Genomic DNA, 15316 nt, shown 5'->3' with positions numbered 1-15316 from the left:
CATGCACGCACATGCGTGGTCATGCACATGCACATGCGTGGTCATGCAGACACATGCATGTGCATGCACACACACACATGTGCATACACACACATGCATGTGCGTGCATGCACACGCGGACTCATGTCCCCTCAACATGCAACTGGGAATCAGAGCAGCTTCCTGCTCTGGGCATGGACCCACTGCTGGCGGGGGGTGGCAGGACGCCGGGCGCCCTGCTGCTCTGGGGGGGCACTGGGAGCACTGGTGGGTGGCTGACCCCGCACTGTCCCACTGCTCACAGTCGCACTGGCCGGGCACTGCCCGGCACCAAGATGGCGCCGCCGCCTTCAGCATGGGGCCGGGCGCTGCCCTACTCAAAGATGGCGGCCCCGCCTAGGCACTGCTTCGGCGGGCCCGGAGCAAACATGGCGGCAGCGGCGTCCTTCCGGAAAGCCCGGGCCGCGCGGCACGCACGCGCAGTAGGGGCCGCGCGGGCCGTGCCCGGGTTGGGTAAGGGGCCGGGGCGGCGCGGTGCGGAGGGCACGGCCGGGGGGCGCCGGGGGGGTGAGCACCCGGGGGAGGGGGGGGCATGGCTGGGGGGTGTGTGGGGGGGAGCACCCTGGGGAAAGGGGTGCTTGGGGGCGGGAGCACCCTAGGGTGGGCGGTGCATGGAGGGGGGAGCACCATGGTGTAAGGGATGCATTGGGGGGGGAGCACCGTGGGGTGGGGGGGTGGATGGGCATGTCTGGGGAGTGCATGGGGGGAGCACCCTGGGGAAAGGGGTGCATGGGGGGGGAGCACCCTGGGCTGGGGAAAGAGGTGCATGGTGGGGAGCACCCTGGGCTGGGGGGTGCATGGGGGGGGGAGCACCCTGGGGAAAGGGGTGCATGTGGGGGAGCACCCTGGGCTGGGGGGTGCATGGGGGGGGAGCACCCTGGGGAAAGGGGTGCATGTGGGGGAGCACCCTGGGCTGGGGGGTGCGTGGGGGCGGAGCACCCTGGGCTGGGGGGGGTGTGAACAGGCATGGGCAGGGGGGAGTGAGCACCCCTGTTGGAGGGGTGCAAATGGACCCCAAGAGGGGGGGCTACAGGGTGCCGGGCACCCTGGGGAGGGTGCATGGGTGCAGAGAGCCCTGGGGCGCTGTGTGGGGGGTACCCAGGTGCCCGAAGCCCCCAGGTAGGGGGTCAGGGCAGTGAGCCAGGTGCCCCGACCCTTCCCCCTTGCAGGTGAGCACTGGGATGGCGGAGGGGAGCTCGGGCGGCGACGGCAGCGCGGGGGGCGGCCCCCGCCCGGGTCTGCCCGGGGCGCGGGGGCTGCTCGGGAGGCGCCCGCCGGCCCCCCTCAGCCCTGGGCGCCTGCCCTCCATCCGCTCCCGCGACCTCACCCTGGGAGGCGTCAAGAAGGCAAGTGCCCCTGGGGGGGCCGCAGCCCTCGGGGGTGCCCGGGGGGCTTTGCAGCGTCCCGCCCCATTGCATGGCCCCGCTTGGGGGGCAGGTGCTCGGAGGGCCTCAGGGCCCCCGCTGCAGCCGCGTGGTGCGGACACCCACTCCCCGGGGTGCAAGGAGGCCCCCGGCACCGCCGAGCCCGCGCTGGGGTCCCTGGTCCGCCCCGGAGGCCGGGCTGCACCGCGGCGGGGGCGTCCCTGGCGCAGCTCCGCGGCCGCATCCGCGTGGGACACGCCGGGGCGCGGACGGCAACGCGGCCCAACTGGTTCTGCGCCGGCGTCCCATGCCCGGGCACGCCGCTCCGCCGGGCGCACACGTACGCGCGGCCGCCCCGGGGCAGGATTGCAGCCAGGGCCTGCGGGGGGGGGGCCGGGGGCTGTCCCCCGCACGGGGACACGGCGGGAGCCCCCTCGCCCGGCGTCCTGTGTCCTGCGGCGCTGCCCGCGTGCTTTCGGTTGCTCGTCTTTGCTCCCGCCTCGTGCGGTGACTTGTCCCTCTGTTCTTGCTCGCAGAAAACCTTCACCCCCAACATAATTAGCAGGAAGATCAAGGAGGAGTAAGTGGCCTCACGGGCGTCGGGCTGAGCTGGGAGTCCGCGCCGGGGCCGGAGCAGCCCATCACCGTGGCCCTGGGCCGGGCGGTCTCCAGAGGTGTCGGGAGGGGGCTTGGCTTGGCGGCGCCAAGGTTTGGGGTCGGGGGGGCTGGGGGGGGCCGAAGGGGCGCTGGGGGTGCCGGGCTCCCTCGCCGCCTCCCCCCAGGCCCCGCGAGGATGTCTCCGTCAAGAAGGAGAAGAAGGAGCGGGAGCGGGACCGGCAGCGCGACGGGCACGGCCGCGGCAGGGGCAGGCCGGAGGTCATCCAGTCCCACTCCATCTTCGAGCAGGGCCCGGCCGAAATGATGAAGAAGAAAGGTAGAGCCGGGGGGGTCGCGGCGGCCGTCCCGGCGCTCTGCCCTGCCCGGCGACGTCCTCACCCGGGGCTGCCTCCCCCCAGCCGGCTCCTGGGACAAGACCGTGGACATGTCGGACTTCGGCCCTTCCCACATCATCAACATCAAGAAGGAGAAGAGGGAGACGGACGAGGAGACGAAGCAGATCCTGCGCATGCTGCAGAAGGACGACGTGAGTGGCGGCGGCGGTGGTGGCACCTCGGTGGATGTCCCCATGGCAGCACCGATGGATGTGGCATCTCCTCGCCCCGCAGTTCCTCGACGACCCCGGGCTGAAGAACGACATGCGGAACAAGCCGGTGCAGCTGCCGCTGGCCCACTCGGGCTGGCTCTTCAAGGAGGAGGCCGCCGAGCAGGAGGACGCCCAGCCCTGGCCCCCCGGCCCCAAGGAGGAGAAGATGGAGGTGGACTTGCCGGCGGTGAAAGGTGCGTGGGGGTGCCGGGGTGTCCCCCGGGGGTGCTCGCGCCGGGAGCCGGGCCACGGCCCCGTGCCCACCTTCTCGCCCCGGTGCCAGTGAAAGAAGAGCCGTGCGACGGCGAGGAGCCCAAGGAGGCCCTGCCGGCGGCCAGGCCGGCGCAAGCCAAGGGCCCCCCCGGGTACCCGCGGGACGTGGCGGTGGCGGAGCTGCTGCAGCGGCTGAGCCTGTCGCAGGAGGAGGAGCTGCTCTTCCTGCAGCTGCCCGACACGCTGCCCGGGCAGCCGCCCACGCAGGACACCAAGCCCGTCAAGACGGAGCTGCAGAACGAGGAGGGCCAAGTGGTCGTGGTGAAGCAGGAGAAGAGCCAGGTGGGGGCCGGGGGCCGCGGGGGGGCCGGGGCCGGGGCCGGGGCCAGCGGGGCGGCAGCGCGGTGACGCCGGTGCCTCGCTCGCAGGAGGCGAGGCAGGCGGAGAACACCTGCACCCTGGCCGACCTGCCGGAGGGGCAGGTGGGGAAACTGCTCATCCGCAAGTCGGGAAAGGTGCAGCTGGTGCTGGGCAAGGTGACCCTGGACGTGACCATGGGGACGGCCTGCTCCTTCCTGCAGGTACGAGCCGGGGTCCGGTTTGGGGGTCCCCGGTGCTCGGACGGGGGCGGCGGGTCCTGCAGGGACCGTCACGGTTGTGCTTTCTGTCCCCCCGACCCTTCTCCGTCCCCTCTCCGAAGGAGCTGGTGTCCGTCGGCATCGGCGACAGCCGCACGGGCGAGATGATCGTGCTGGGCCACGTGAAGCACAAGCTGGTCTGCTCCCCGGACTTCGAGGCCCTGCTGGAGCACCGGCACCGGTAGCGGCAGGTCCCCGGCCCCGCGCCAGCGGCCCTTCGTGCCGGCCCTCCCCGTCCGGGAGGCCGTGCGGTGCCCCGACCCTCCGGGTGCCTTCGGGATGCGGAGCAGCGTCTTTTGCAAGCTCAGACGTGCGGCGCCGACACCGGCATCTCCTCTGCTCCTCGGGGGGAGCCGCGCCAGGGCCGGGGGCTCCAGCTGCCTCCCCCGGACCCGCTGCCCCCGTTGCAGGTGGGACAAGTGACGTGGCTGCGTGCACAGGGCCTCTTTCACCAATTTCTAGCTCAGGGGCCGCGTGGGACCCTCAGGGGCCCCCCTGGGCTCTCCGGCAGCGCCCTGCGCCGTGCACCCACCCGTGCTCACGGACGGTGAGAAAAGCAAGAATAAAAGTCTCCTTCCCCCCGCTTGGGGCTGCTCCCTGCTCCACGCGCTCCCCACGCCGGGCACCGGCACCCTGCGCGCCCGCCTGCCCGACCGGTCGCGGAGATCCGGTTTCACTCCGTCCCCTCGCCCCTGCCCGCGGCACGCTCTGTTCTGGCACGACGGCAGCCGCGGGCTGAATCCTCGGCCGCTTACTCACCCGCCGCTCCCAGCGCGCTTGCGAGAGCTCTTCCTCTGGGCAGCCCTCGGGGCAGAGCACCCCGCTCTCTGCCTCAGTTTCCCCACCCGCATCCCCCTTCCTCCGGCCCCGGCACACAAACCCACGGCAGGCAGCTGTTCTAGCACCAGCCTCGGCGATGCCCGTGCTTTTTGCCGAACCCGCTGTGTCACCCCGGACGCCCCGAGCTGCCCCGTCGATGAGGATGATGCAGGGCTGGATCTCGGTGGCCAGCGAGAAGACAGCAGCCGCGAGTTGTTTTTATGAGCTTGTCGCGGGTGACAGGTTTATGGAGCGGCAGCCCGAGGCTCAGGCAGTCACCTTGGCTGGCAGAGCGTTCCCGCAGCCCGGCGGGCCCTAAAAAAGGAAGGACGATCACGTCCGGGGAGCTGGGGCTGCCCCGCCCCCCCCCCCCCCCCCGAATGCCTCGTGGCTGGGCTCGGTGCTAGGGCCAGGGCTTGCAGCAGGCACTGCCTGTCCTTCAGCTTATTCCCTAGGGATAGCTCAGGGCCTGGATACCACCGATGGGAGGAAGAGCTCAAGGGCTGAAAAGCAGAAAACATGGGTCCTCTTCTGCTGTGCGCGTTAAATGGGAGTGAAGGGAAAAGATCTTGTCTCACGCCTTTTTAATTTCACTCCTGCAAATTCACCTTGACTAAAGCAGGGGGAGGGAGAGGAGAATCTGTCATCATGTGGTTACTGAGAAATGTGCCAGGCCCCATTTTCTCGTGCGGTGATGTAACACTGAAATCTCTGAACAAGCTTCGCAAATACGCACCAATATAGTGCCGTCTCGTTGTACAGCCGTGCCCGAGCAAACCCAGCCAGCCGGGCCGGGCCCTGCCTTGCTTGCGAGCCCCCCTGCTCCCAGCCTCCGCAGGCCCGCGGTGCTGGGGGAGCAGGGAGGGAAAGCCGGGCGGGGAAACACCGTTTGCCCTTGCGGAGCGAGGCTGGGGAGGACCCTGACCGCCCGGAAGCCTGGCGAGGGAGGCCACAGCTCCCTCCTTGCCTCTCTAAACTTGCCCCTTTGCCTTGTGCCTCTGCAACTGCCCCTCTGCAACTGCCCCTCTGCAATTGCCCCTCTGCAATTGCCCCGTTGCATTGCACCCTCGCACCTGCCCCCCCGCACCTGCCCCGCCGCCGCCGCTGTCCGCGGTGCTGACGGCCCCGCTGTGCCCGGCCCCGGCCCCGGCCCCGGCCCCGGCCCGCCCGCAGCCCCCGCGCCCCGCTGTGCTCGGCGCTGCACGGGGGTGTGACGGCCCGGCCGCGGCGCGCACGTGACGGCTGCTTTTAATTAGAGCGCCGCAATTAGCGGCCCCGGCGGGGCGCGGGCGCGCCGATGCGCGGCACGTGGGGGCGCGCCGCGGGCGCGGCCATTCCCGGCCGGGGGGGGGGGGGGACACGGGGGCGAGTGTCCCGCGGGAGGAGCGATTCCGTGGGGGCAGCACGCCGGCAGGGGCAGCCCCCCCCCGCGCCCCCTGCGGTGGTACCTCCCGGCGCGCCCGGCCACTGGCGGGGCGGGGCGGGCGCGCATGCGCGGCGCGGGGTGCTCGGCGCTGCACACGGGAGCGGCAGCGCCTCCTCGTGCCGAGCGCCGGCGCCCCCGGGCCGGGCCGGGCCCAGCGCTGTCTGTAGGCCTCGCCGAGGCCTCGCCCGCTCTGGGCGCCGGTGGAGCCCTCCGCAGCCGGGCCATGGACCCCCTGCGGCCCCTATGCCGGGGCCCCAGGCCCTTCCGCCTGCCCTGCCCTGCTCCAGGGCCCCGGCCGGCCCGCGGAGCCGCTGCCCCGGGGAGGGTGTCGGGGGTCCCGGGCGCTGCCCAGCACCTGCCGGAGCCTGGGCGTGAGGTAGCTGCCGCGGTGCCTCCTCCGGGGCCGGGGGGAATCCGGCGCGATCCTGGGCGGAGGCGTCGAGGCCGGAGGGGAGGAGGGTGTGCGTGGCCCGGAGCCTCCCTGACGCTTTCTCTCCGCAGGAGCCGCTCGCCTCCCCGGCCTCCCTGTCCGCCCTGCTGTGGGACCTGGGCTTCGGCCCGTGCCCCCCGCTGGAGCGCGGTGACGCGCCCACGCCCGGCCTCGGCCCCCGGGCCCGCGCCCTGCCCACGGCACGCGGCCGCGCCGGCACCGCCGCGGAGGGCGGCGAGCAGGACGCGGCACCCGGCGCCAGGGCCAGGTGAGCGGGGCCGAGCCGGGCTGCCGCGGGGATCGGGTGACCGAAGGCCGGGTCGGCGTCGGGCCGGGTTTCACGCCCTTGGCGGTGCCCTGGAAGGGCTTTGCCGCAGCATCGCACGGCCGCAGCATCGCACGGCCGCAGCGCGAGGCTTCTTGCACGGCCGCAGCATCGCACGGCCGCAGCGCGACGCTTCCCACGCAGGATCCTCCAGCGAGGCGGCAGGGAAGCGCTGCCCAGCCTCCCCGGCAGAGGAGCAGTGCCGTTCGGCGCCCGGCTCGGCAGCCCGGCCCCGCGCCTGCCCGCCCAGGGCATGCCACCACCGCTGCTGCCCACCCCGCGGCCCTCGCTGCCACCACCACCGCCGCCGCTCACCCCCGTGCCCGACGTCCCCCCGGCCCCCGGCAGGCAGTAAGTGCAGCCCCGGCGCCCGCGCCGCTCCTGTCCCCACCCCGGCGTTGCCCCCGGCCAGGCGCCCGCCTGCCCCTGCCCGTCTCCCCGCAGGGCGCCGGCGGCGAAGCCGGCAGCGAAGGGAGCCGCTCTGCCGCTGGGGCTGAACGTGGTGAGGATCCACTGCCAGAACGAAGCCGTGTACCAGTACCACGTGTCCTTCAGGTAGCGGCACGGCGGGGGGGACGGGGGGCCGAGCTTTCCCCCGCGAGAAGGGAGCGTTGGTCCTGGGCAGGCTGCAGACCTGCATCCCGGGGGTCCGGTGCTCGCGGCGCCCGTCGGAGCAGCCGCTAGATGGAGCGGGCAGCGCGGACGCGGAGCGCTGCTGCGGGCGAAGCAGCCTCCCTCCTGCCTCCCCTCCGCTGCCGTAAGCGGGTCAGCCCCAGCTCTTCTCCTCCCGGGGTTCCCGAGCCCTGTAGCGGGGGGCGGAGGACGGTTACAGCACAGAGGGTTTGCAATCGCAGCGGTTCTGCCTCGTGCCCGCAGCCCCAACGTGGAGTGCCGGAGCATGCGCTTCGCCATGCTCAAGGAGCACCAGGAGGTGACGGGGGACGTCACCGCCTTCGACGGCTCCATCCTCTACCTGCCCGTCCTGCTCCCGCAGGTGAGGCGCGGCGGCGCGGGGGGGAGCGTCCCCCCTGCCCCGGCTGAGCGTCCTCTCCCCGCAGCCGGTTGCTCTGAAGTGCCAGAGGAGGACGGACGGGGGGGAGGTCAGTATGACCGTCCAGCTGACCAAGGTCCTGGAGCCCAGTTCGGACCTGTGCATCCCGTTTTACAACGTGGTTTTCAGGAGGTGAGGGAAGGCGCAGGCCCCTTTGAGATCCGCTTTAGCCTTTCTGAGCCCTGAAACAATCCTGGCTTTTCTTTTCTAGAGTGATGCGGATTTTAGACATGAAACTTGTTGGGAGAAACTTCTTCGACCCGACCAGGGCCGCCGTGCTGCAGCAGTACAGGTGGGCGCTGGACGCGGTTGCTGTGCAGGTGTGCCGACGCTGTGCGTGGGATGGGGACATGGCTGGCCTTCAGCAGGTCCCGCTAAAGAAACGCGGCCAGGCTGCACGGCCGGGGGGCTCCGAAGGAGCATCCTCGAGTCGTGGCTGCAGCAGGCGCGATGAATTTTTTGGGCGGTGCACACAATCTGTGTGACGGAGCAGGGCTGTCCCGCGCGGCTCTGTTGCCGTCGCAGCTCGGCAGCTTGAGGCTGGAGACTCGGACGTCTTTGCCTGGTTAGCTCTCGCCCTGCTGTCGGCCAGCTCTGGTTAGCGTGACCCCAGTGCCTGTTTTCTGCAATGCAGTTCGGGGGTTATTAGCTGAAAGCTGGCAGCGAGGTGGGAAATGAATCCTGCGTGTTTTGAATGCTCTTTGGCGAGTGGGACGGCTGCCCGGCTCTGGCGTTAACGCGAGCTCTGTTGTGGTTGTTCCCTCGGCGAAGGCTGCAGGTTTGGCCGGGGTACGCCGTCAGCATCCGGAAGAAGGACGGAGGTCTCTTCCTCTCGGTGGATGTCATCCACAAAGTCATCCGCAGCGATTCTGTCCTGAATTTCATGTAAGAGGAGAACAACCCGCCGTGGGGTGGCGAGGGCAGGGCTGAGGGTGCCTCCCGTCCGAGGAGGAAGCTGAAATCCCGCTCGCCTTCTCCGCGCCGCAGGCACGCGATCTACCAGCAGAGCGTCAGCGGCTTCCAGGACGAGTGCACCAAGCAGCTGGTCGGCAGCGTGGTCCTCACCCGCTACAACAACCATACGTACCAGATCGACGACATCGACTGGAACAAGACCCCCAAGGACAGCTTCACCCTGGCCAGCGGCGAGGAGATCACCTTCGTGGACTACTACAGGTAGCCTCCGTGCTTCGTTGGCTTCGGGAAGGGTCTGGCACCCGGCTCGGATGTGCAGCAGCCTTTTCCGAGGTTGACGAGCTGTGTGTTTTAGTGAGGGAGCAGGAAGCTTGTAAAGGAGTTTCCTCTCCCTGCCCTTTTTCTCCAGCAAAACCTACGGGATCACGGTCAGAGAGCTGGACCAGCCGCTGCTGGTTCACAGGCGCAAGGAGGGGCTGACGCCGGAGGGGAAGGTGAGGGCCTGCCGCAGGGGGACCGCAGCAGAGCCCCGCGCGTCCCGGCCCCCCCGTGGTCTCTGCTCTGGAGCCCTGCTCTGCCGAGGCAGGAGGGGGCTGGCGGCTGAAGGGGGGAGGTCAAACCCGCGGTCTTCCCTCCCCCAGCAGCTCCAGCCCCATTTTGCCCGTCCCTGGGAGAGCAGGGGCTTGCAGCTGCTAACAGGACCGGCCTCTCTTTCCCTGCAGCGTCAGCTCAACATGATACTGCTCGTGCCGGAGCTCTCTTTTATGACGGGGATCCCTGAGAAGATGAGGAAGGACAATCGGGCGATGAAGGTCAGAGCACGCTTGCATCAGACAGTCCTGGGAGAGGGCCTGGTGCCAGGCCGGGCCTCGGGCTGTGCCTGCCTGCGCCGGGCTCTGCTAAACCTTCGCCCTTGCGTTCGCCTAGCGGGACGTGCAGCCCGGCGCCTCCCGTCCCAGGGAGCCGGCGCTGGAGGTCGGGCTGTGGCTTTACGCAGGGTTTTGGGTGCGGCACGGGGGGGATACAGGGTCCCCAAACGCACCTCCTCCCCTGCGTGCCGCGCAGGACCTGATGTACGAGATGTCGCACAGCCCCAAGCAGCACTACACGCGCCTGTGCAGCCTCCTGCGCAGGATCGAGGAGAACCCGGACGCCGCGCGGGAGCTGGTGCGCTGGGGCCTGCGCCTGGACAAGGACATCTGCAGGGTGAGCGCTGGCTTTTCAGCGCAAGAAAAGGCGTTTGGGCTCAGCGGCTGTCCAAGCCTGGCAGATGTTGGTTGCATGGTGCTGCTGGGGGAGCAAAGGTGGCCGGTTCTTGCCCCCGGCCTTGGTGCCAGCGGCCGGCCGGTGGGTTGCACCGCTGGGCTGCGAGCGCGGGGCTGGGGCACCCGGGGGGAGCAGCGCTGCAGCGTGGGGGGGCTCCAGGATTGCTTTCAGCTTCGGCTCTGTTCAGACCCAGGGCCGAATCCTGCCCGTGGAAAGAATCAACCTGCGGCACAGCACCTTCACGCCCTCTGAGGACCTGAACTGGAACAAAGAGGTGGTGCGGGAGGTCTGCATCTCCACGGTGAGCCGTCGCCGCGGGAGGAGCCGCCTTGCAAGCGAGCAGCCCTCGCGGCTCACTCGTTAAAACAACATCCCTTTGTTTTGGAAGTGGGATGGGTTTTCTCAGTGCTGGAATCCAGACTGCTCCGTTCCTGTCTGGACACGGAGCTGTGTTTTAACTAAAACCGTCAATTTATTTACATTGGCCTTACGTTTTGGCCTGTTCCTCCTGAGGAGGTTAGAGGTATGCGAGCATGGCGTCTGCTTTCCCACCTCCTCCTGAAGTCGCCGTAGGTTTTCAGCTGTGTTGGACTGAAGGAGTTGGATATTCCTGTGTGCCCAGCAGGTTCCCTGTGCTTTCCCTGTCCCAAATTTCCCTTCTCTGCTGCCTGGGGAGAGGCTGCGGCTGGGAGCTGAGTGCTGTACATGGGCATCCGCGCGCCCAGGCTGCTGGCTTGCTCTTTGCTCCTGGGGAGCCACTTAGATGTCTCCGTTTCTGTTTCCTGCTGTGTAAAAACGCGGTGTGAGAGCCGGGAGGCTGCAGGGGTGGAGGCAGGAGACGGTGCTGGATGCGCTGCCCGGTCCTCCCTCCGAACACGAGGGCCTGTCCTCGCCTCCCTCCTAGATCGCCCTGAGCTACTGGGTGCTGGTTTACCCAAAGCGCCTGCAGGGCCTGGCGAAAGAGCTGGTGGCCACGATGGAGAAGGTGTGCGGCCCCATCGGCATGCAGGTGAACCTGCCTGCCTGGGTGGAGCTGAAGGACGACCGTGTCGAGACCTACGCCAAGACCATCAAATGCGTGCTGGCCAGCGAGGTACCGGGTGTACGCGGGTGGCTGCGGGGCGGCTGCGCTTCTCCCGGGGCCCTCGCTGAGCAGAGGGCAAGCTGTACTCGAGTAGCCGGATTATCCGAGCCTGGGGTTTCCCTGCGCCCCAGGGACCCGTCTGGGCCGGCTTGCTGCTTGCAGCGGTGCATCTCCTGGGGCAGGTTGTCGAGCTGCAGTTTGCAGGGTGTCTCCGGCTGGGGCCGGGTTGCACCGTGGCCAGAGCAGCCTCTGCCCGCGCGTGGACTGCGGCAAAGGCCGGCCCTGCACGTACCCCCCTCCCGGCTCCGCTTCCTTGCAGCAGCGGGTGCAGATGGTGCTCTGCATTACCACGGGCAACAGGGAGGACTTGTACGGAGCCATCAAGAAGCTGTGCTGCGTGCAGTCCCCGGTGCCGTCGCAGGTGAGCGCTGCGCTTGCCCGGCCCTCCAGGCCTGGGAGCTTTCCCCCGCGGAAGCGGCAGCCTGCGGAGCCGGGGAGGGTGCGGGGAGGCCGAGCGCGCTCCCCTGCCCTCGCTTTCCTCTTCCCTCACCGCCGCAGGTCATCAACGCGCAGTCCCTCATGGGCAACGCCAGCAAGATGAGGAGCCTCGCCCAGAAGGTCCTGCTGCAGATGAACTGCAAGCTGGGCGGGGAGCTCTGGGGGATCGACGTCCCCTTGGTAAGGCGTGCAGAACCCTGCCGCGGGAGCCTCTGCGCGCGCGCGGGCTTGTGTGCGTGCGTGCATGCCGGGTTTGCAAGCTGTGCGCTGCAAACTGAGCTTGCATTTCTCTCTCCTGCCTGGCACGCGCTCGCACAGACGCTTGGCTGTTCCCTGACCCTGTTAGGGGAAGGCTTGCCGGATGAAAGCGGCATTGAGTCTCTCCCCGAAACCTCCCCTTCAGTCTCCGGCAGGGGAAGGTTCCTGCTGTTCCCTTGCAGGGCCGCGAGCGCGGGGAAGGGAGGGCGCAGTGATTAGCATGCTGGCCAGGGCGGCGGGGAACGTCCTGCCTCGCTGTCGGGCCGCTCTGTGCTGGCAGGGCCAAATCCAGTTGTTAGGCGCTAGACTTTCTGGTGGCTGCAAGAGCGGTTGCTCGCCTCGAGTGATGCAGTGTTGTGATCACAGGCTTCCCCCGGGGAGTGCAGATAAACCGTCTGCAAAGCCGGGGAACGGTGGCTCTGCTCTGCGTGCAGCTGGAGAGCAGGGCTGGGCAGGCCACGGGCCCTCGGCCGCGGCTCCCGGAGAAACGAGGAGCTGCGCTCGTGCCTAACCCCCGCTCGGTGTTCCCACCTCCCTTTCTCCGCCGCAGAAACACCTGATGGTCATCGGCATGGACGTGTACCACAACCACAGCAGGGCCGCGCGCTCCGTGATCGGCTTCGTCGCCAGCACCAACCAGTACGTTGCTCCCGCCTGGGAGCGCCCCGCTTCTCCCCGCCTCGCCGTTTGCCTGCCTTTTCCCTGCGCTAATGCCGCCGTGTCCCCGCGCGGCACTGCCTCGCATTTCCTAGAAAGGGGAGAAGGCTGTGACTTCCCCTTGGCTGCTGCGCTCAGCAAGGTCTGCAAACATGTTTGCACTGCCTGCCGCTAGCACCGAGCGTCGTCTTTGCTGCGCCCTTTGTGCCGCAGTGCTGGGAAAGACGGCTGCAAAGGCCGAGCTGGAATTTGTTCCCGCTTGCACAGCCGCTCCGGACTTTGATTCCCGAGCGCGGGTGCCTAACGCCGGCTCTCTCTGCCCCGAGGGTGCTCACCAAGTGGTACTCGAGGGTGGTCTTCCAGATGCCGCACCAGGAGATCGCCGACAGCCTGCGGCTCTGCCTGGCCGAAGCCCTGCAGCGCTTCCACGAGGTGAGGCCGCGGAGCGGGAGCCGCGGAGCCCTGAGCGGGCCGGGTGCCGGCTGCCCGACAGCCCTCCAGGCTGAGGGGGTTCAGCGTTTCTTTAAAAAAAAAAAGCCTAAATTCGTGCAAGTGAGCAAACAGACTCTGCAGACTTTGGACTTGATGCAAAATCTGAAGTGACCCAAGCGTGACCCAGGAGGCTCCCTCTTATCTCGGGAACCTGCTAACCTGCCCTGAGAATTAGTTTGCACTGGGGCAAGTGCCACTTCACTCCTTTGCTCGTATCACCACTTGAGCCATTAAGCCTTGGGCTGTCGTCCCACGTCCCCAGCGTGAGAAAAGCAACGCCAGGGCCTGTGTGACAGGGTGGGGGCCGTAGGCGTGCGGCTCGCGCAGGCCCCTCCGTTTGTCTGGGACCCGCCAGCAGCAGGGCTCTGCTCGGGCACTGCCAGCTCACGGATGCTGTCGCCTCTTGCAATTTTTCCCTATTCCTGGGCAAATGCTAGGGAAACACCCTGGAAAATGGAAGTTTGCTATGCTGGGTCCCCCATGGGCAGGATTAGAGCAAATACTTCTCTCTGTCCTGCCAAAGTCTCTGAAACCCGCTTTGAAATGCGTTTGCTCAGGCTGAATGTTGCCAGAAATATTCGGCACCCCTGAGGCCAGCCGTTGTTTGCGGTCCAGCAGCAATCGGGGCCCTGGCTGGCTCTGCATCCCGGGCAACGTACTGCAGAGTTAAGCCAGGAGGTGTTGGCGCAGGCGTTTCGTGCCCGATCTCTTGCCAGCGCGGTCGGGGAGTGAGGCTGTGCCCTGCCTCGATCCTCTCGGGCTCGGGGAAGAACCAGCGGCCACCTCCTGTCTCTGCTTCCCCAGATGAATCACTGCTTGCCCAAGAAGATCGTGATTTACAGAGACGGCGTGTCCGACACCCAGCTCGACACGGTGGTGAAGTACGAGATCCCGCAGCTGCAGAAGTGCTTCGAGACCTTTGCGGACTACAAGCCCAGCGTGGTGGTGGTCGTGGTGCAGAAGCAGATCAGCACCAACTTCTACTCGACCGTGGCGGAGAACTTAGTGGCCCCTCCGCCGGGGACGGTCATCGACCACACGGTCACCAGCTTGGAGTGGTGAGTGGCACCCGGCCGCGTGCCGGACCCCGGGTCGGCGTTGGGGCAGCTCGAGCGAACCTTTTCCTCTCCTCCCTCCCAGGAAAGACTTCTTCTTGTTGGCCCATTGCTCCCGCCAGGGCTGCAGCGTCCCCACGCGCTACATCTGCGTGCTGAACACGGCCAACCTCAGCTCCGAGCACCTGCAGAGGTGAGAGCCGGCCCTCCGCAGCACCCCGCCCCGGCGGGTACCCGGCGCTCCCCGACGTCGTGCAGCGCTGGTTTTATCGCAAAGCGGCTCCCTCGAAGGCGAGCTGGGAGGGAGCATTGCAGCAGGCCTGTGCTGCTCCTGCGGGGTGTTAGCTTCATCTGGGAGGACTTGACGTGGATGGAGAGGGAGGCGAGGTGGATTGCATCCCTCTTGCTCATCTCTGGGCAAGAAATAGCTGCAAGGCTGGTAAACAAAAATCTGCATCGCCCAGCGCTGCTGGGTGTCGCTGCAGGAGAACCAAGCGTTGGGGCTGGTGCCGGCGCGGGACCGGGCTCCCCGGGGGGGCGGCCGCACTAACGCGCTCTGCTTCTGCCATTCGCAGGTTGACTTTCAAGCTCTGCCACTTGTACTGGAACTGGCCGGGCACCATCCGGGCGCCGGCGCCCTGCAAGTACGCCCACAAGCTGGCCTTCCTCGCGGGGCAGGTGCTGCACCACGAGCCCGCCGTCCAGCTCTGCGACAAGCTCTTCTTCCTATAGCCGGGGGCAGCGGCGCAGGGGCGTCCCGAGCCCCCCCGTTACGTCTCCTGCAAGGGCACTGTTCTCCCTTGGGTTTGTTTTTATGAATGCATACGTATGGTTTCTTCAGTTCACTCTCCCTGTTGCTTTAAAAGGGCACGCGAGGCGCGAGCTGGCTCGGGAAGGAGCCCGCGAGCGGCGCTGGGCTCCGGGCGGAGGGAGGTGCTCTGCCTCCTGCCTGGTGCCGCTCGTCCCTGCTCCGTGCGCGGGAACAAAAGCGGCCCCTGTAATCACAGCCGCCTTCTCCCTCGCCAAACGCGACGCCCCGCCGGCGCCGCGCCGCAAGCCGCTCTCCCCGGCCCGCTGCCGCTGGGCCCTCCCTCTGCCCGCCGCTGTTTTGCTCGGAGATCGCTCTGGCGCTTGCACGGAGGAGTCAAAGAAGTCACTTGTTTCGTAAGGAGAAGTCTTTATTTTATTTATTTTAGGACAGCACTAAACATCCCCAGGGAAAAGCCCTCTGCGAATGGTTCGGCTGTTTCGTGTGCTTTCTTGTCCCTCTCTGCAGCAGGAGATGAGTTTAAGGACTTGGCATTGAAAACTGTCAGCGAGCAAAGGGGAGCTGCTGGCGGAGCTCTGCCCAAAGCGCCCCAAACCCCCGGCTCTTGCAGTGGAGCAGCATCGGGGAAGCCCCCGCGTGTCTGGCCGCTTGTGCGAGCGGGCAGCACTCACCGCAGCCGGGAGCCTCCCGGGCGGGCTGTGCCTGTAGCCTCTCCGCTCCATTTTGGAGCAAAACTGTTGAAAACCACTTTTTTTTTTCTTGGTGTCACTGCAGACACCCGTTAACTTTAATAAACCTGTTCCCGCAGCTTCT

General features: G+C 67.8%; 2 protein-coding genes across 3 annotated transcripts; both read left to right on the top strand.

The window, feature by feature from the left end:
• The first annotated feature begins 376 nt into the window (after positions 1 to 376).
• Positions 377 to 4041, top strand: POLR3D (RNA polymerase III subunit D). 2 transcript variants are annotated; one of them, XM_064497687.1, is made up of 9 exons: positions 377 to 492; positions 1209 to 1385; positions 1940 to 1983; positions 2186 to 2337; positions 2420 to 2547; positions 2630 to 2801; positions 2891 to 3162; positions 3249 to 3401; positions 3521 to 4041. In XM_064497687.1, the coding sequence occupies exons 2-9, from the start codon at positions 1221 to 1223 to the stop codon at positions 3641 to 3643; spliced, it is 1209 nt and encodes a 402-aa protein (XP_064353757.1). In that variant the 5' UTR covers positions 377 to 492; positions 1209 to 1220; the 3' UTR covers positions 3644 to 4041. The 2 variants fall into 2 exon arrangements, with proteins under 2 accessions (XP_064353757.1, XP_064353758.1); XM_064497688.1 differs by lacking the exon at positions 377 to 492 and adding an exon at positions 514 to 546.
• Positions 4042 to 6606: 2565 nt separating this feature from the next.
• PIWIL2 (piwi like RNA-mediated gene silencing 2) lies at positions 6607 to 15310 on the top strand. The gene is made up of 19 exons (XM_064497830.1): positions 6607 to 6809; positions 6903 to 7013; positions 7335 to 7452; positions 7517 to 7641; positions 7721 to 7801; positions 8281 to 8394; positions 8497 to 8685; positions 8834 to 8918; positions 9147 to 9236; positions 9490 to 9630; positions 9878 to 9991; positions 10595 to 10783; positions 11094 to 11195; positions 11333 to 11452; positions 12081 to 12169; positions 12514 to 12619; positions 13484 to 13737; positions 13820 to 13927; positions 14310 to 15310. The coding sequence occupies exons 1-19, from the start codon at positions 6712 to 6714 to the stop codon at positions 14464 to 14466; spliced, it is 2391 nt and encodes a 796-aa protein (XP_064353900.1). The 5' UTR covers positions 6607 to 6711; the 3' UTR covers positions 14467 to 15310.
• Positions 15311 to 15316: the final 6 nt, after the last annotated feature.

Source organism: Dromaius novaehollandiae, chromosome 26, assembly GCF_036370855.1.
Source record: "Dromaius novaehollandiae isolate bDroNov1 chromosome 26, bDroNov1.hap1, whole genome shotgun sequence".
In the NCBI taxonomy this organism is placed as follows: Eukaryota; Metazoa; Chordata; class Aves; order Casuariiformes; family Dromaiidae; genus Dromaius; species Dromaius novaehollandiae.
Note: the sequence above shows the minus strand (reverse complement) of the source record. Positions and strands in the feature narration are given on the sequence as shown.

Bases quoted from the DNA above. Each gene is read 5' to 3' on its own strand.
- PIWIL2 (XM_064497830.1), top strand. From the start codon at position 6,712: ATGCCACCACCGCTGCTGCCCACCCCGCGGCCCTCGCTGCCACCACCA. The intron at 8,395-8,496 runs GTAAGAGGAGAA...TCCGCGCCGCAG, and splicing joins GATTCTGTCCTGAATTTCAT to GCACGCGATCTACCAGCAGA. The intron at 13,738-13,819 runs GTGAGTGGCACC...CCTCCCTCCCAG, and splicing joins ACGGTCACCAGCTTGGAGTG to GAAAGACTTCTTCTTGTTGG.
- POLR3D (XM_064497687.1), top strand. From the start codon at position 1,221: ATGGCGGAGGGGAGCTCGGGCGGCGACGGCAGCGCGGGGGGCGGCCCC. The intron at 2,338-2,419 runs GTAGAGCCGGGG...GCCTCCCCCCAG, and splicing joins CGAAATGATGAAGAAGAAAG to CCGGCTCCTGGGACAAGACC. The intron at 2,802-2,890 runs GTGCGTGGGGGT...CCCCGGTGCCAG, and splicing joins GGACTTGCCGGCGGTGAAAG to TGAAAGAAGAGCCGTGCGAC.